The sequence below is a fragment of the Penicillium chermesinum genome, assembly GCF_028974085.1.
Source record: "Penicillium chermesinum strain IBT 19713 chromosome Unknown utg000005l:1.0-4115287.0:1.0-4118363.0, whole genome shotgun sequence".
Classification (NCBI taxonomy): domain Eukaryota; kingdom Fungi; phylum Ascomycota; class Eurotiomycetes; order Eurotiales; family Aspergillaceae; genus Penicillium; species Penicillium chermesinum.
The window spans coordinates 857,603-873,622 of record NW_026695315.1 but is presented as its reverse complement, the minus strand read 5'-3'; the positions used below and the strand labels follow the sequence as shown (position 1 = coordinate 873,622).

At 51.0% G+C, this 16,020-nt stretch overlaps 7 protein-coding genes across 7 annotated transcripts; 2 read left to right on the top strand and 5 right to left on the bottom strand.

The window, feature by feature from the left end:
• Window positions 1-223: 223 nt before the first annotated feature.
• Window positions 224-1,272, top strand: N7468_006472 (YeeE/YedE family protein; the record flags this gene model as incomplete). Its single annotated transcript, XM_058475768.1, has 2 exons — window positions 224-511; window positions 580-1,272. 2 exons carry the CDS (start codon window positions 224-226, stop codon window positions 1,270-1,272), a joined length of 981 nt encoding a protein of 326 aa, XP_058328658.1.
• A 112-nt stretch (window positions 1,273-1,384) lies between these two features.
• N7468_006471 (glutaminyl-peptide cyclotransferase family protein) lies at window positions 1,385-2,832 on the bottom strand (the record flags this gene model as incomplete). Its single annotated transcript, XM_058475767.1, has 2 exons — window positions 1,385-1,440; window positions 1,593-2,832. 2 exons carry the CDS (start codon window positions 2,830-2,832, stop codon window positions 1,385-1,387), a joined length of 1,296 nt encoding a protein of 431 aa, XP_058328657.1.
• Window positions 2,833-3,478: 646 nt separating this feature from the next.
• N7468_006470 (uncharacterized protein) lies at window positions 3,479-4,093 on the top strand (the record flags this gene model as incomplete). Its single annotated transcript, XM_058475766.1, has 1 exon — window positions 3,479-4,093. The coding sequence occupies one exon, from the start codon at window positions 3,479-3,481 to the stop codon at window positions 4,091-4,093; it is 615 nt and encodes a 204-aa protein (XP_058328656.1).
• A 434-nt stretch (window positions 4,094-4,527) lies between these two features.
• Window positions 4,528-8,415, bottom strand: N7468_006469 (mismatch repair ATPase MSH6; the record flags this gene model as incomplete). Its single annotated transcript, XM_058475765.1, has 6 exons — window positions 4,528-5,223; window positions 5,283-7,474; window positions 7,515-7,679; window positions 7,729-7,906; window positions 7,978-8,028; window positions 8,095-8,415. 6 exons carry the CDS (start codon window positions 8,413-8,415, stop codon window positions 4,528-4,530), a joined length of 3,603 nt encoding a protein of 1,200 aa, XP_058328655.1.
• A 362-nt stretch (window positions 8,416-8,777) lies between these two features.
• Window positions 8,778-10,827, bottom strand: N7468_006468 (tyrosine--tRNA ligase MSY1; the record flags this gene model as incomplete). The annotated part of the gene is made up of 7 exons (XM_058475764.1): window positions 8,778-8,908; window positions 8,946-9,489; window positions 9,541-9,886; window positions 9,939-10,225; window positions 10,275-10,428; window positions 10,508-10,677; window positions 10,795-10,827. 7 exons carry the CDS (start codon window positions 10,825-10,827, stop codon window positions 8,778-8,780), a joined length of 1,665 nt encoding a protein of 554 aa, XP_058328654.1.
• Window positions 10,828-11,210: 383 nt separating this feature from the next.
• N7468_006467 (putative raffinose synthase protein Sip1) lies at window positions 11,211-14,128 on the bottom strand (the record flags this gene model as incomplete). The annotated part of the gene is made up of 2 exons (XM_058475763.1): window positions 11,211-13,868; window positions 13,940-14,128. The coding sequence occupies 2 exons, from the start codon at window positions 14,126-14,128 to the stop codon at window positions 11,211-11,213; spliced, it is 2,847 nt and encodes a 948-aa protein (XP_058328653.1).
• Window positions 14,129-14,578: 450 nt separating this feature from the next.
• On the bottom strand, window positions 14,579-15,799 carry N7468_006466 (zinc-dependent alcohol dehydrogenase family protein; the record flags this gene model as incomplete). The annotated part of the gene is made up of 5 exons (XM_058475762.1): window positions 14,579-14,623; window positions 14,681-15,127; window positions 15,194-15,453; window positions 15,534-15,582; window positions 15,641-15,799. The coding sequence occupies 5 exons, from the start codon at window positions 15,797-15,799 to the stop codon at window positions 14,579-14,581; spliced, it is 960 nt and encodes a 319-aa protein (XP_058328652.1).
• Between the last annotated feature and the right edge of the window lie 221 nt (window positions 15,800-16,020).

The window sequence follows — 16,020 nt, the reverse complement described above, 5'->3', positions numbered from 1 at the left end:
CGGGGACCCGCGCGTTATTGGTCCCCGACTGGGAATTCCGCCCTGAACAAATGAAATTCCTCGAATTTGCAGGGCATAGCCTGGGATCTCTCGCAGTTGCAGGGAGATATGGTTATATGGTCTGTTACACACAGAGCCTCTGTCCTGTTCCTGTTTCTATGATACCGTACCAGGATAACATAAAAGTCTAATCCTACGTCTACCGAGGTTCTCAACAAGGATAATGTTCACCCCAGTCCAGACCTCGCTGGGGGCTCTACTGCTGTTTCACGGGTCATCGGGGCTGCTCTTTCACAATGGAGTGGTTTTTGGCATCTCCTCCCTCGTGTCGGGCTGTATATTCAACCCTAGCCGGGATAATGTGCCGATTGTCGCCGGCTTGATGTCGAGTATTATACCGGTCTGTCTGTTCGCACCATCTCTCATTCCGGACTACCCTGCATCTCCGAACTCGCTTGGATCTTTGGCGGCCACGATGGGCGTTGGGTTCCTTCTGGGCTGGGGAACAAAGGTAAGCAAAGTCAAATTCGGAAAAGGGAGCTCCTGCACATACTAATCCTGGTCTTTTGTCTGGAATAGAATGGTCGGGGTTGCACTTCGGGCCATATGCTCTGTGGATTGTCCCGTCTTTCCCCACGCTCCCTCATAGCAACGGCAGTCTTCTTTACCACGGCCCTAGTGACGGCGAATATCTCTGGCGCGTTCCCATCTTGCGGTACGAAACCATGCTACACTGCCGTTTCTCCCACCGGTGCCGAATTGGTCTTTATGGGCAGTGCAGTGGTTTTGGCGGGCATCACGAACATGGTGGTTGTTCCTAAGGCATTGTCTCGGTCAGAAAACTCTCAATCTATCTTTTCATATCTTGCGGGGTTGGAGTTTGGCTTGGGCTTGTTGATCTCGGGCATGGCAGATTCCGCCAAGGTGCTGCGATTTTTTGCATTTCCCACCGACATCTCTAGATTTGATCCATCTTTAGCATTGATCATCGTGTTTGGCATTGGTCCATCCTTATTGGCATTTCTAACACAAGGGCCAGGTCAAGCCACCGAGAACCGGCCGAAGACGAAGCCTACCTTGAGCGACCATTGGAAGCTCCCGACAGCGACAGTGGCGGACATCGATTGGCGATTTCTCGCCGGCGCGGCAGCCTTTGGCGTTGCTTGGGGTCTTCGGGGCGTCTGTCCGGGGCCTGCTCTCTTGCGCGGTGCCTTTCAACCCCTTTGGGGCGTTGCGACGTTGGGTGGGTATATCCTCGGCAACTTATTCTAGGGCTGGAGCGAACCCTCCCCTCCACCAACCCCGGTATTATGATCGACTCGGAATAGAGCCTTGATAGAGAGATGACGACCTGACATAATAATATATTGTATAGATATTTATTCTAGTCATTATCAACACGCAGAGCTCCGAAGCATGGGCGCCAACTCGTATCAGGGACTATACACGTTATCAATATCAGCTCCAATGACCATGCAGTAGTTGCAAGGGTTTCAGGAAGAGAGTACACGGTTGGACGGGATTTCTGAGAATCCTATCCTTGGAGGAATGACTCATCGGAAGCCAACAATAAAAGAATGGGAAGAGCTTACAACTCGGTCTTCTTGTTGAGACGGATGGCTTCCGCCTCCAACTCTTCGGCTCGTCTGGAGTCCTTGTGATTTTTCGTGACTTCTGGTCTCTCGGGGGCGTCTCCCTTCCTGGAGCATCTGCAGTGGGCATGTGTCCCTCCAACTCCATCCACTCCGCTGCGAATCCTGCGACCAGGACGGACCAGTCTTCGACCGTAGGCATATCCAGATGCTCGCCGTCATCTTCTATGGTATGCCACACGGAAGGGAAGCCTTTGTGTGGTGTAAAGTCAATGACATGGACCACATCCACACCTCGCACTAAGAAAGGAATGTGATCGTCCTGAAGGCCGCCCAGGGGTTCGACTTCGCGAGAAGTCTTCAGCGTGTCCACGAACCAAGGGTCAGCCCCGGAAGATTTGAACTGGCCAACAGCTCTCAGACGACGTTCCAAGTCGCCCAAATTACGATAAGCCCAATGAGTGGTGGGGTAGAAGGACTGGATATATGGATCCTTCGAGCCTAGTAGATCCAAAAGGACGAACATCTCAATGGACGCCAGTTCGGTCTTGAATGTCGACATAGCTGGATTGATCGTTGAGTCCCAGCTTTCAGCAAGGGACCGAGCACCATACAAAGAGTCGGTCGCAGTCCAATGTTGGAATGCTTCTTCGCCGTCGAGGAAGATTATTTGGATACCACGTGTCTCTTCAAGAGTCATGTCGATACCGTGTTCCTCTGCAGTGGCCCACTTTTGGGTCAAGGCTTCATCAATATTGCGCATTGCATGCAATAGCATTGCACATGGTGCCGCGCTATCGATAGCTCCAATGAAGCCTTCCGGTTCTAGCTTGCTATCATAGTGTGCAACGAGGGTCAACCGAGCGATGTCGCCGACGGGGACACCAGGGGGGTCACGGCGCGCAATCAAATTCACAAATGGGATGTCTTTGTTGCCGGTGACCGGGGTCTTTGACGTAGAGTTCTGGAATGCGATTTCCCACTTGGGTAATGTGGTTTGTACGTATTTCACCATATGCTCGAGCACGGCGGCATGGCCCGAGGTGCCAGGGACGCGAGGTTGGAGGAACGGAGAAAGGACCGCGCCATTATGAATATCAAATTCGTCGCCAGGGCGAGACAAAGCCCTCAGGGTATCGTCAGACAGTTGTTGATAAGCTTGGATTGGGGTTAAGACTAGAGAGAGGCCGAGGCAGAGAGCGAGAAAGTGGCCGCAGAGGCCGCTAAAAGCCGGGAACATGGCGACAGTGAGACGCTGCTACACTCTCATGGTAGGTGAAACTGTCGGAATCCCACAATGAGAGCTAGACCAGCTAGCGGCCTCCTTAATGATACCCCCGGGGTGGAAGCACTCAGGAGAGCAAGTCAGCCAGGTAAACTGCCAAGGCGGTCGGTCGCTTCGCTGTTTGGTGTCGCAAAGATCACCCTCCGCAAAAAACGACCCGGATCTGCGAGTTTGCAACTCTCCGCCATGCGACATCTTGCTCCTCCTAACATATTTTCGGCGCTTCCTAGGTTAAGGCAGGGCAGCCTTTGTAAACGACTATGGATCCGACCCAATTCCCAAGTCCTTCCGGCCAAACACCTTGAAACAACAATCCTACAATCAAGAACGTCAAGATCCGCTTGCTTTTCAACATCTCGGTCACAGGCTTCAGCAGTTACACAGGCGAAGACTACAGCTCGAAAGGGTCGGTAATACCAATGATACGGCGGTTACGGCGCATATGCTGAGAATGGACCACAGGACCCCCGGAGAGAATCCTCGTCTTTTATGGAGGAACGGCCCGAACTATCTTCCTGGGCGCTGTGCGCGTAACCACCATTCTTCTGTTCGGTGCATCATGTGCCATAGGCTATAATTTGAGCTCCACAGACGAATATTCATGGATCGCCGCGCCATTAGGTTCGTTTACCGAGCATATGAACATGCCCGATCCCGACTGACCCATGTATCAGTTCTCGGCGGCGCCATACCCATGGCTTTTGTCGCATACACGTCTGCGCCGCATGTGAGCTTCGTCCATCTAGCCCTTCCTGCCTTTGCGCGCCGGTCCCGGGAAGCTGCCCTTAATTATGTGAACAACCTCCCTCCAACCGCAACCCTCTATCTCACTACTATGCGCTTCAACACAATGCCCCGACAGACCTCCGTGCGCCTCGGCGAGCTCGTTGCAGATAAGAACCCAATACGGCCGGTTTCCTTCCGGCATACTAACCCGGCACCACGGCCGTGGTGGATGCACAAAGCTCCAACCCAGTTCTATACCCCGGATGTCAGCAGACCAGGGAGGAAATCGTCGGCATTTTATCCTGAATTTTGGCCAAGATCTTCGCACGGATACAGAGCCAGTCTACTGGTAGGTCACTCAGTTGATCTAGAACCTTCCAAGCCTGTGACTTTGTTGTATGGTCGCAATGGATGTAGAATATGTACCCTTTCCTCTTGTATAATCATCATGGTCGTGGTCTTGTGTGGCGCTATGACCTATACCAAATGAACGAGTTAGGTCTATTTATCTCTCTATGATGGGATTAGATAAACCAAAGTATCCCAATCCATGGGACCAAATGTTCCCAGATCCATGTCTAGAATGCATGGACGTTGAATGTACCACCCAGCAGCTCTCGGAACCTAGTGCTGCCAGTGGCTTTTTGACACATAAGTTGTTCTAATGTTACGATTATGAAGATTACGTTTATCTAGCGTGGTCTAGACAAACGGACTCGCCTCTCGATACCTCGAAGTCGATGCCATCTGAACACAGGGTGTATAATATTAAAAGATAAATCTTCTCGCAAACGCCTTTCAAGCCCAGCTATAAGACATAAGAAACATGATCAGGTAGAGATCTGGAGTGGAAGAAATGCAAGGGAGAAAAATATGAGAAAAAGATCCAGCTGTATGAAATGAGAATGCCACAGGACTACCTACTCAGAGCGCCTCGATAGCTTTGCGGAGAACCTCCAGTCCGAGATCGCTGACGCCCCCATTCTCACCCTCTTCACTGCTAGGTTCCCGCAGTGCCCACGCAACGTCACTCCACCAGCCGAGCCCAACGTAGCCACCACCCTTGCGGCGCTCCAGGCTTTCCTTGAGACGGCTCGTGTGTTCCCACTGTTTGGCAGCTTCCTCGGCACGTTCAATGACCTTGTTGGAAATGCCACACATAGATGCGCAGTGCATACCGAAACTACCTTCTGCGACGCCTTGCTCCAGTTTGTAGAGGAAGGTGACACGGCGCTCGACATCATCGACGTGAATAGCCATCCGCTTCGGGGCAATCTCTGGGTGATTCTCGAATTCGGCAGCAAGAGAGTGGTAGTGCGTTGCGAAGAAACCCATCGCGCCGATGTGGGTCGCGATGTGGTGCAGGACTGCTTGTGCAACCGCTACACCATCGTAAGAGCTAGTCCCGCGGCCTAATTCGTCGAGAATAACAAGCGAACGCGGCGTAGCCTCTGAAAGAATCTTCTTGGTCTCGGATAACTCTACGAAGAAAGTGGACTGAGCTGCAAAGATGTTGTCATTCGCACCGAGACGAGACATGATGCGGTCGACTGGAGTGAGGCGAGCAGATTTGCAGGGTAAGTAACAGCCAATCTGGGCCATAATCACAGCGACACAGGTCTTGAAAATTGACGTTAGAGATCTTTATCAAATTCAGAGGGATGAGAACGAAGACGTACCATTCGAAGGAGTGTAGATTTTCCGGCCGCATTAGCACCGGTCAACAAATCGATGTTAGCATTCTTACCGCCAAGTTGCACATCGTTAGGAATAAAGTCTTCGACTGAAGAGAGTAGACAAGGATGGCGAAGTTCCTCGAACTCGAGCACACTCCGCTCATCCTCAACAAAGACAGGCCGGCAGCTAGGCTGTCCAAGCGAAGACGAAGCCTTGGCCAAGCTGATGAGACAGTCCAGCTGAGATACTATTCGAACAGCAGCAAGCCATGTGCCGTAATGCTCATCGAAGCGAGCATGGAACCGGCCAGCGACTTCTTTAACAATCTGGCTATGGGTTTCTTGGGCCTCCTGGAGCTGGCGAATTAGGTTGCGAAGTTCAGGGAAGTAGTACCGCTTCACCTGCTTGGTAGCAGACATTTGATCCCAGTCATCAGGGATGTTTTTGATCTTGATAGGAACTTCAAGTTGGTAGATTTCCTTTCCATTGTCCTTGTAGACAATTGCGTTTGATCCAAGGTCACGGCGACATTTCTTCAGGAGACTATCAAGATCTTTGTGGATCTGCTCGATATGGTCTTGCGAGCTATCGAAGTCCGACTCGACACCACGTTCGGGAACTAGAATGCCGGATTCTTTGGCCTTGGGACGATCAAAGGCAGTCTTCCAGTAGTCAAGTAGTGGAGGTAGGTCGGGCATCGATGCAATCAACTGCCCGATGATGCCGTCGCCCGAGCCGGAGTCCTTCAGAAGCCCCATGATGTAGTCTATTTGCTCGAATCCTTCGAGGATACGGACAAAATCTTGTGCCTTGCACTGACCCGCATGGACACGAGAGATCAAGCGCTCCAAGTCGGGCATCTTCGTAAGCTGTGACGAAAATTGATCTCGAGTGGTAGGGTCTGCGTTCAGAGCATCGACCGCATCCAGTCGTGCGTTGATCCGCTTCGCATCCATGAGAGGGTGGCAGACCCATTGCTTGAAGGTACGCTTACCGAAGGGTGTAATGCACTTATTAAGAAGATGGAACAAGGTACCATCAACGCCGCCGTCAAAGGAGTTGGCAAAAATCTCCATGTTGATCAGAGTCTGACCGTCCAGTACAAGACTTGAAGCCTTCTTGATCGGATCATACCATGTGAAGTTCCCGATGGTCACCAAGTCACGGTCAATCTTCAGCATTCGCAAGTATTGGACTAGAGCCCCAAATGCGGAGATAAGAAGATCTTTGTCTCGAGCCTGACGCAGCACTTCAGGCCAAGCCTTGACATTCTCGTCATTCTCGGAGACGAAGTACTCACTGGCATCAAGCTCCTTAAGCGTGATGTCAGCTTCCCAGAATTCCCGACCTGGCTTCATGTGGTTCCACAGAGTCGTCGGGCCGGTATTGTTTTTCAAAATACGCATTGCCTTCTGGGAAACACAAGATTTTTCCAGCAACAACTCTTGGGGGCGGGTCTGCGCAACGAATGTTTCAAACTTTGTCATGTCCACATCGTCAACAAACTCGGATATGAAAAATTGACCTGTGGCGGTGTCAACAAAGGCCAGACCGAAAGCAGGGCGATCATCTAGGACAGCCTCCTTGATGGCAACGCAATAAGTCGACATGTCGTCCTGAAGCATGGAGCCCTCCACCAAGGTTCCGGATGTAAGAACACAAGCTAATTCTCGCTTGATTATCTTGTCTTCTTTCTTGCCCTTCAGGGCATCTCTCTCACGCATCTCCTTGCCCAGCGCAGATTCAGATTGATCGACGCGAGCAATCTTGAAACCCTTGGCTACGAACTGGTTTGCCCAGCGGGACAAACTCATCTCGGGAACGCCGACCATGCGCATATTGACGCGATCTGTGAGCTTGAGATCGAATAGCTGGTGACCAATGGTGGCATCGTTTTCGTACAGTTCATAGAATTTGCCCTTTTTGAAGAAGACGACAGTATCCCAGAACTTTTGCTTGATCTCCCAGTACTGCTTCTCGAACGGAGAGAACTTGGACCAAGCCAGCGGAGGAATGTAGATTGTGCGAGGATCGTAATCTGGGTGACCAGGCGGGTTCCCGTCGATGTCCTTGATCGAAGCAAGCCACGGGTATCGCTTCTCAGGTTCAGTGACATGTGCTTTTTCTTTTTTGTTGCTCGATGCACTCTTCGAACTCTTAATTGCCGGGCGCTCCTGTCGAGGCTCCGGGTTCTCTGGGTTCGAAGGTCCACTTAAGGGCAGTGCCAGCAGAACCTTCTGGGAGATCGAGGTCGAGATCATCATCGTCCGGCGGAGGGGGCGGGAGGGACGAGGATTCGTTGGAAGCTTTGCGAGATGGCTTGGTAGCTGGGCGCTTTCGCTTCTTTGCTGGGGCTTCATCTTCATCGTCTTCGTCCTCGACGATGAAATCGTCCATTTCTGTAGATGTCAGCGTGGTTTTATCACCGGTGTTACCGGACGAGCATACCGTCATCGGAGTATCCAACATCAGCCTCATCCTCCTGGAAATCGTCTTCATCGCTTTCAACTACTGTCTTTTGTCGCTTTGAAGCTCGGCCGCTTGTGTTTCGACCGGATCTGAAGATCACGTCGTCGTCCTCCTCTCCTTCGGAATCAGACTCCTTGTAGCTGACCTGTTTCTTGTTCTGGATCGGGATTAGAAATGAGATTACGGTATGTATGAGAGAATGAAAGGATTGTTTCGATAATAACGTACTCGGCGGGAGGGAGACATTGTGCTGTCCTGGGCATTCCTCGACTCTGCCTGCTGGGAGGGGGAAAGAGTTAGGACTAAGTCTGCGAGAAATTACTAGAACAATTTGGGAAAGCTTACCTTGAGATCATTGCTATTCTCCTCATCTTCGTCAGGCACAGGGAGATCGCTACTTGGGACCGGAGTCAAGTCTTGTGCAAAACTAGAAAAGCTTCTCTTCTGTGTTTGCTTGACTGGGCTACCACCCCGATTTTCAGAGGCACGTTGAGCAGGCGAAGAAGCAGGTTCTTGGTTCTTCCCAGTCTTAGGGGTCCCAGGCGAGGATTTTTGAAAGAATCCAAGGATGGACTTTTGGTTCTTCATATTTTGGGTACTGGGCGTGGCGCGCTTCAGCACAGAGGGCGGCGTCGCAGCAGGTGAGGATTCAGCCCCCTTGGCCATGATTCTTTTTTCGTATTAGACTCAATTGAATACCTGAAGCCCTATTAATATAATGCTGATATAGGACGAGAGGGGCCTGGGGGATGGGATTGAAGGAGCAGAGGGGACCCCAAGGGAAAATGATAGGGAGAGAGAGATAAGGCGCGGATCGCGTCGACGCGTTAAGTGGCGTCAGGGCTTGGCGCTCCACTTCCTACTCGACATGTACACTGTGTACTCGGTACAATCTCTTACAATCGCTACTTCGATCATGATTTGGGCGAAGACGCCTGGATTAATGCAGTATAATACATTTTAAAGTTCGCTATTTTACACAGATGCCACTAAAATTACAAAGCGGAGAGTGTTGTGCTTCCACTGACTCATTTCTGGTCCTCGGTCTGGTCCTCCCATCCTGGAGCAGTCAGACCCTGGGCGCGGAAATCCTCATCGCTGATAATTTGGATCATGCGAAGCTTCCACTTGCCCATTTTGATCATGAGATGGTCGTCAACTATAAATTCCTGAGTTTTTTTCTCCTGGCCAGATACGCAGAGGCATGAATGTAAGGTTGTCGCCCATGGCGGCGCCGGTTCCAGGCTTGCAGCCTACGGTGGCTCCGTTGTTCTTGATGACTCGATGACCCTCGCCCTTGGTGGCAACAAGACCTGCAGACCAAAGGATCTTGTTGAAAGGCTGATTGTACACCAGTGAGCGGGGAAGAGTGACTTTGAAGTTGCCCATGTTGGCAAAGTTGGTCTGGGGTGCGAAAGGGTTACCGGACTGAGGGGTGATCATACCCGCCGTGACGGACTTGGGGTTCTCTTTCGATGGGGTTGTGTTCAGAGGCAAAGGCGAAGGCTCGCCTGTTGATGATCGGGAGCGGAACAGTTGACGATGCTGAAGTGATACAGCCTCCGCCTCGTCCCGTCCGTGGATAAGATAGACGAATTCGTAGGCTAAACGATGCTGGGCAATTCGCTTTGAAGGGTCTTTGTTCTGTTCTTCCATTATGGTCGCAATCTCGGGGATTGGAATGAAAGTAAACAGCTTCAGATAACGCTCAATCGTGTCATCTGGGGTTCGGATGAAGAACTAGATTCAAACATTAGCGCCGATTGATCAATTTAATCGAATCTTGCTTACTTGGTAGAGCTCGAACGTCGAAGTCATGTCTTTGTCAAGCCATACAGCATTACCAGCTGATTTGCCAAACTTCTCGCCGTTGGGGGCAGTTAATAAAGGCGTGGTGAAGCCGATAGGGCGATCCAGTTCGGATTCTAGAGGGTTTCGGACCTGCTCAAGCACAGTGTTCCTGCTGATGGCCTTCACAGCATCCATCCCAAAGAGAATATTACCATATTGATCAGCGCCTCCCACCTGGACCTGACAGCCTTTCTGGAACAGTGTCCACCAATCCCATGCCTGCAGGAGTGGGTAAGAGAACTCTGCGAAAGACATACCATCGCCCTTGCTCAATCGATTTTTGACACTGTCACGTTATAAGTGACTCGTCAATGAAATTATATGGGTATTATACTCACGTATCACGTCCGAGCATGGGCCCAAGCCTCATGTACGCACCCAGATCACGAAGCACCTCGATGAAGGGCATTGACCCCCACCACGTGTTGTTGTTCACCAGGGCCCGCTTCCATATCATCTCCCGTTTATATCCGTATTTGCTTCCGTACTGCTCGATGCTAGCGCCCAGTTTCTTGAGCTGCATATGCATGCTGGCCATGTTGGCTTTGCGGACCGAGCTATGAACTTGATCCCGGCCCTTCAGTCGACCTGTGGGGTCACCAATACGAGACGTGGCACCTCCTAGCTATGTCTCGTCAGTCGCAAGTTGCGCGAGGTTTCCAAAAGTGACGTACCAAAAATGTGACCGGTAAACCCCAAACATATGCCCATGCCAATACCATAAACGGTAACATATGACCGACATGCATGGACGGTGCCGTCGGATCGATTCCGACGTATAGTCCGGTCCGCTTCTCGGTGAAGAGCCTATGCAGGAGATCTCGCTCGCTACGGAAAAAGGATTAGCAAACTGAGCATTTATCCTGCGATCGAAGATTGGCCATGTCCAAGCCAAGAATTGACGTACCCAACAACATCATGAATCAAACCTCGCTCTTCCAAGTGCTCGACAAAACTTTTCCTCGTGCCGTTCTTGATCTCCTCCGCATGTCTGGCCCATTCTTTGCGGCCTTCTTCTTGTCGCGCAAGCCATGCTTGTGTGATCCATCTCTTCTGCTCCAAAACCTCTTTTGATCGCTGAAAAGTCGTAGAGTTATTGCTGGTCCTGCATCGGAGCGGGTTTGTTTGCGCCGTCGTGACGAGGCTGCGCGCTCCGTACAGGGTTCGATGGGGAGACAGGGAATAGCGACAAACCGCTCGTGGGAGCGGTGTCGTTTGCGGCCGCATCAGAACGAATGAGTTTAGAATTGAGGGCAATTAAGCCTGCGATGGACTTTCGAGAAACAATAAATTTCCCCAGAGACACCTTCGATAAGAGTCGGATTATCGTTAACGCGTCATTGCCACGTGACTATCGAGCCGCTGGTTGGGATGAGGCAAGTTAGCATAGATTGAACAATAAGACTAGTTTAGTGTACCCGGGTTTCGTAGCATTAATGACATGGCCTCGCAGTCGAACCTATCCTCCTCCGACTCGCACACTGTGCGATTGAGTCATTTGAAGAGCAAATGGGACAAAAATAAAATAATGTGTGGTAGGCCCTGTTTTATAGAAAACTCTGACAAAGTTATTCCGAAATGTGCTATTCTGTAAGCTATAGTGAGTAAATTCAGCCGACAAAAACTTGGACTACGACTTCATTACTCCATCCACTGTCCAGCTTCATCTCTTTCCACGCGGTGAGAACATCGATTGCCAGCACCGAGGAACCATCTCCGCCTTGTTTCCAGACAGTCTTCTGAGGTATCGCGCGTCCCAGAATAGTGACCATGAAGTTTTCAGAAATGTCCCATTTCGCAAGGTCGGAAAAGTAGATGCCAAGCACACCCAGTGCCTTCAAATGGATATTGAATTGCAGTCGACCGGTGTCTGTCTTGTGTATATCTGACGATACCGTCGCCGCAGCACCTGTCATTTTACCCAAGAGACCAAGGACGGCTACATGAGTGGACTCCGAGTCTTCTTGCGCGTCTGATAAACTCTCCTTTCGCTTGTGCTTCAGAGTAAATGGTCGAGTGGGGTAAGCCGTCAGAATCTCCCATCCCCTTTCCTCTAGCAGAACAGAGACTAGCGAGTCTTGCTCAAGAGGGTGCAAAAGCCCTGTGACCTTGCCACTGGTATGTGCACGTATAACATAGGAACCAGTCGAGTCGGCGTGTATACCTGGGAAATCCCTCAACGAGACGATTGATGATGATTGTCCGGACTGCAGGTTGAACAGTCCTAGGATGCCGCTCCCGGTCTTCGCCCAGCCGGTGTAACTTCCCACACGCAGAATATTTCTTTCGTTATAGTCGTGGTATACATCGATAGTGCGACCGACGACACTTGGCCGGAGGATAATAGTGCCTCCTTGGACGGTAGGTGCCAGCATCTCTTCCAACAGCTTTAGATCGTGTTTACCTGGCTCATCGGTAATATAGACCGGGCCTCCGGAGATACAGCGTGCAGCACCATGGAAGGAGGCATATGGATGGCTCGTCTGGAACATATCCCAGTCAGGCAGAGCATTCAAGTATCGAGTGAAAAGAGAGTTATGAGCATTGCAGAACAGATGCCACGGGTGAGAATCATTGATTTCGGGGAAGTAATCATCCGAGTTTCGCAATATGATAGATGGCTTATTTGTTGGGAGCTGGGAGTGGAAGATCATCTGTGGAATTAGAGACATGCAAGAGATGGTCTTCGTGCCGAAATTTCGTAGTGCGGCGATAGACCACGCGTCTTGGAAGGAGGTGATGTAGCTCTTTCGGTCCTCGGGGTCATCTAAGAGATCGATGAAGAACTGAGCGTCGGCTTTCACGGCATCCACTCCAGCGGATCGGAGAAAGCCATAGAAATCGTTGTAGAACTGCTGAATATCGTCTGGATGGATTGCTAGAATCTTCCCCTCCGGGACATTATGTGCAATTGGACCTCCAGCAGCAGGGTCTTTGACTCGCACTTCTTTGGTTTTATACTTCTTCGCAAGTTCCCCATCAGGACTGATTCCGCCCCAGTAGCCCAGCAACGCATGCCAAACTGCAATATGGCCTACATTGGGGTGAAACTGGCGAATCTTCCAAATGGCCTGTTCCAGTCCTCTTGGAAAAGCTTTTGGATTCGCATCGAACTGCATCCAACGCCGGCGGAACTGTGACTGGCCTTCGTTATCCAGGCTTTGCCAATTATCATCGATGATCAGATTTGTTATCTTGATCCCATTGCTTTTGAGAGCATCTAGAGCTTCGAGAATCTTATCTTGGGTGAGACTTTGACCCAGTCCATTCCATGTGCAGTATGTCAGCCCGTCATACCACTCAGCGAGCCACTGAGCTTTCACATCTTTCTCCACGAGCACCACATCATCTCCTTCGGGTGAAAGGGGTCGGTCGTTTTCTACTGTCTCGACAGAATTTGGGAAAACCGGATTAACCAATTTTCTTGATTCATAAACCAATGCTGCGAGGCCGACCTCGAAGTCTTCCGCGGCAGAGATAAGGACGTGGAAATTCGACGCCTCGTGGTTGTCACTTCGTGATTGAACGACCACTTCCCCGTTCTCGCCCGATTGGAAAACAGTCAAGACATCGTTAACCCCAGAGACAGCCAACAGGACCAGGTTGATACCATCGTCACGAAGGAAAGAGCACATGATCGCATCCTCCGTCAACTGGAACCTGTCCTTGCCATGCCTTGGGCCAAGCCAAGGACTCCATATGCGTACCAAGGAGAAATATCTGTTGAACAACGAAGGAGTTCCAAGAGAGAGCTTTTTAAAGCCAGAAACCCCCTCTTTGGCGGGCTCTGTTGCTCCATATACTCGCCAAAGCAGAGACCCCGGGGATTCGCTGTGACGGGACTCTATTTTGACGTCAGGAGAGAGATGATCAATGTATCGCGCGAGATCATCCCGAGCACTGGATGGCGAAGGCTTGGACGCTAGAGACTTTGCAATATCTGATTCTCGTGACGAAAATATAAGCTCCCCGTCGCTGAGCGGATGCTGCTGGTTTGCCCATTGCCATTCAGTGTTCGGGTTAGTTCGGAAGCGCACTGTGAACTTTGCGTGGCCCCCGCGAGTTGGGAGTGGTATCTTTTGCGCGAATACATAGCGGTAGAAGTTATATTGCTTTTCGTCTCCACTAAGCAGTGGCGCATTTGTGGATTCAACCCGTTGTAGCGGGAGGGCTGACCATTCTGGGCTAGTAATATTGTGCCAGATCTGAGCTTCCCACGATTGCTGCGGGAGCGAAGTGCTGGATTCGATGACGACCGTGAACCGCACCTACCAGGACATGAGCTACTTATTTTCGAGCTTGAGGACAAGGAGAGTCAATGTTCTTTTAGGTTACTTACTACATCTCCTGTTGAGCGGCCGGGTAATCTCTTAATACAAGTCACCTGTCCCAGCGGTGGGTAAGATGTCACTCGCGCAAAGAGACTCATCTGGGCCGGACGAATAAATGTTGCTTGCGATGGTTTCAGACGTTCGGCCGCCCCGGTTATTGGGAGAGTTGAAGCGTCTTTGGCAATGTGCTCGGCCATCGGTGCGTGAGGGGTTGAGGTCCCTGTTTCAGAAGACTGACAGAGCTCTGACGTGGTGACGCGCACTATCGGATTAATTGATGGTATAATAGAGTTTACCCGCAGCTGAGCCCAAAATGAGTAACTCGTCTAATATATATAAGAACAACGTGGATTGATAGTATTAGTTGGGGTGGATGGCTTTCTTGGTGTTTATGATGAAATGGCGGGGAAGCTGATCCACCGACAAAATCGCGCTGGGCTGTCGGCGCCTGCATGGACCTACTACTACTGGCCACAAACGCAAGGCTTCTTCGATAAAAAGTACATCACACAACGAATTTCAGATTCCTAATTTTGATATGAGACTATATAGACGTAGGATTTCCAATCGCTGCGATAAATCATTAAAGAATAACCGAGGCTTTTTGTCCTAGTTGCCCTTGTTTCAAGGTATGCTGCCTTGGAGGCTTAGGCAATCTTGATGGTCAGCTTGCCAAAGTGGCTTTGGGCCCACTGTTTCATACATTAGCACACTACTTCGTATGTTGTGAGGGCAGGTCTTCTCCCTACCTGATACTCATAAGCCTGCCGAGTCTGGTCCAGAGTGAAGACCTTCTCATCCACCACGGGGTGAATGTCGTTGGCCTCAATAGCTCGGATCATATCCCTCATAAGAGCTTTGCTGCCGACATAAACACCGCGAACTGTGCAGATGTTCGAGAGTGTGTCCAGGATACCTGGCTGCGAGCTGGCGTCGGTGCCGCCGAGGAAACCAATGATGCTGATGACACCCTCGAACTTGATGGCCTTGAAACTTTGCTGGAGAGTGCCGGGACCGCCGACTTCAATGATGTGGTCCACGCCGGCCTTGTCGGGGGTCAGGCTGCGAGCAGTTTCGCCCCAGTTGGGGTCAGTCTTGTAGTTAATGACGTGGTCGGCACCCAGCTTCTTGAGCTTCGCTGCCTTAGACTCCGACGAGGTAGTAGCGATGACGGTCGCGCCAGCAGCTTTCGCGAACTATAATGTGGCAGAACCCAACTCAGTCAACAATGCTCGGTCTCTCTAGGTTCATGTAGAACGTACCTGCAAACCAAAGGTGCTCACACCGCCAGTACCCTGGACCAGGACAGTCTGACCCGGCTTGAGGGGCTTCAGACCGTACAGCGCATTCCAGCTTGTGACAGCTGCGCAGGCCAAGGTGCTGTTCTCAATCGCGCTAAGGTTCGAAGCAGCCTTGACAAGACCGATTTGGTTAAAGACTGCATATTCCCGGAGGACACCGTCGATGGCTCCGCCGAGGCCAGTGAGGGCCGCGGGGCCATCGATCTCACCCATTGGTGGCCCTGGTTGAAGAGTGTAGCCACTTTGTCCCCCTTCTTGAAATCTGTCACCTTGGGGCCGACCTCGACAACCTCCCCAGCACCGTCGGAGCCTGGGACCACAGGGAAATTCACGGCGAACGGGTATAGTCCCTGTTAAACAGCGATTAGTTTCGCGAGATAGCTTGAATCATTGGCACGGAAGTGTTACCTTGGGAATGATCAGGTCCCGGTAGTTTAACGACGCCGCCTCGAGCTTCACAAGGACTTCATATTCCCCCACCTTGGGGATAGGAGCTTCTTGAAGAGAAAGACCGTCGAAGTCTTTGTCCTTGCCCTGGACAACCCACTGCTTCATGGTTGGAGACATTTTGACTTGGAAATCAGGGATCCAAAGTAGTGTATAGAGTTATTTGACGGAAATCAGAAGGCTGTGTCAAGGGATGGAGGAGGGTATTATATTATCGAGGACTGACGTATTCGGTGGGCTGCTGTTCCACTCACCCGAAATGCCGATCATTAGTGAGCCCGTTAAAAGTCTCCGACGGGGAGCTTAAAACGGAACCACACGGAGGCAAATCCCTCCGGAAG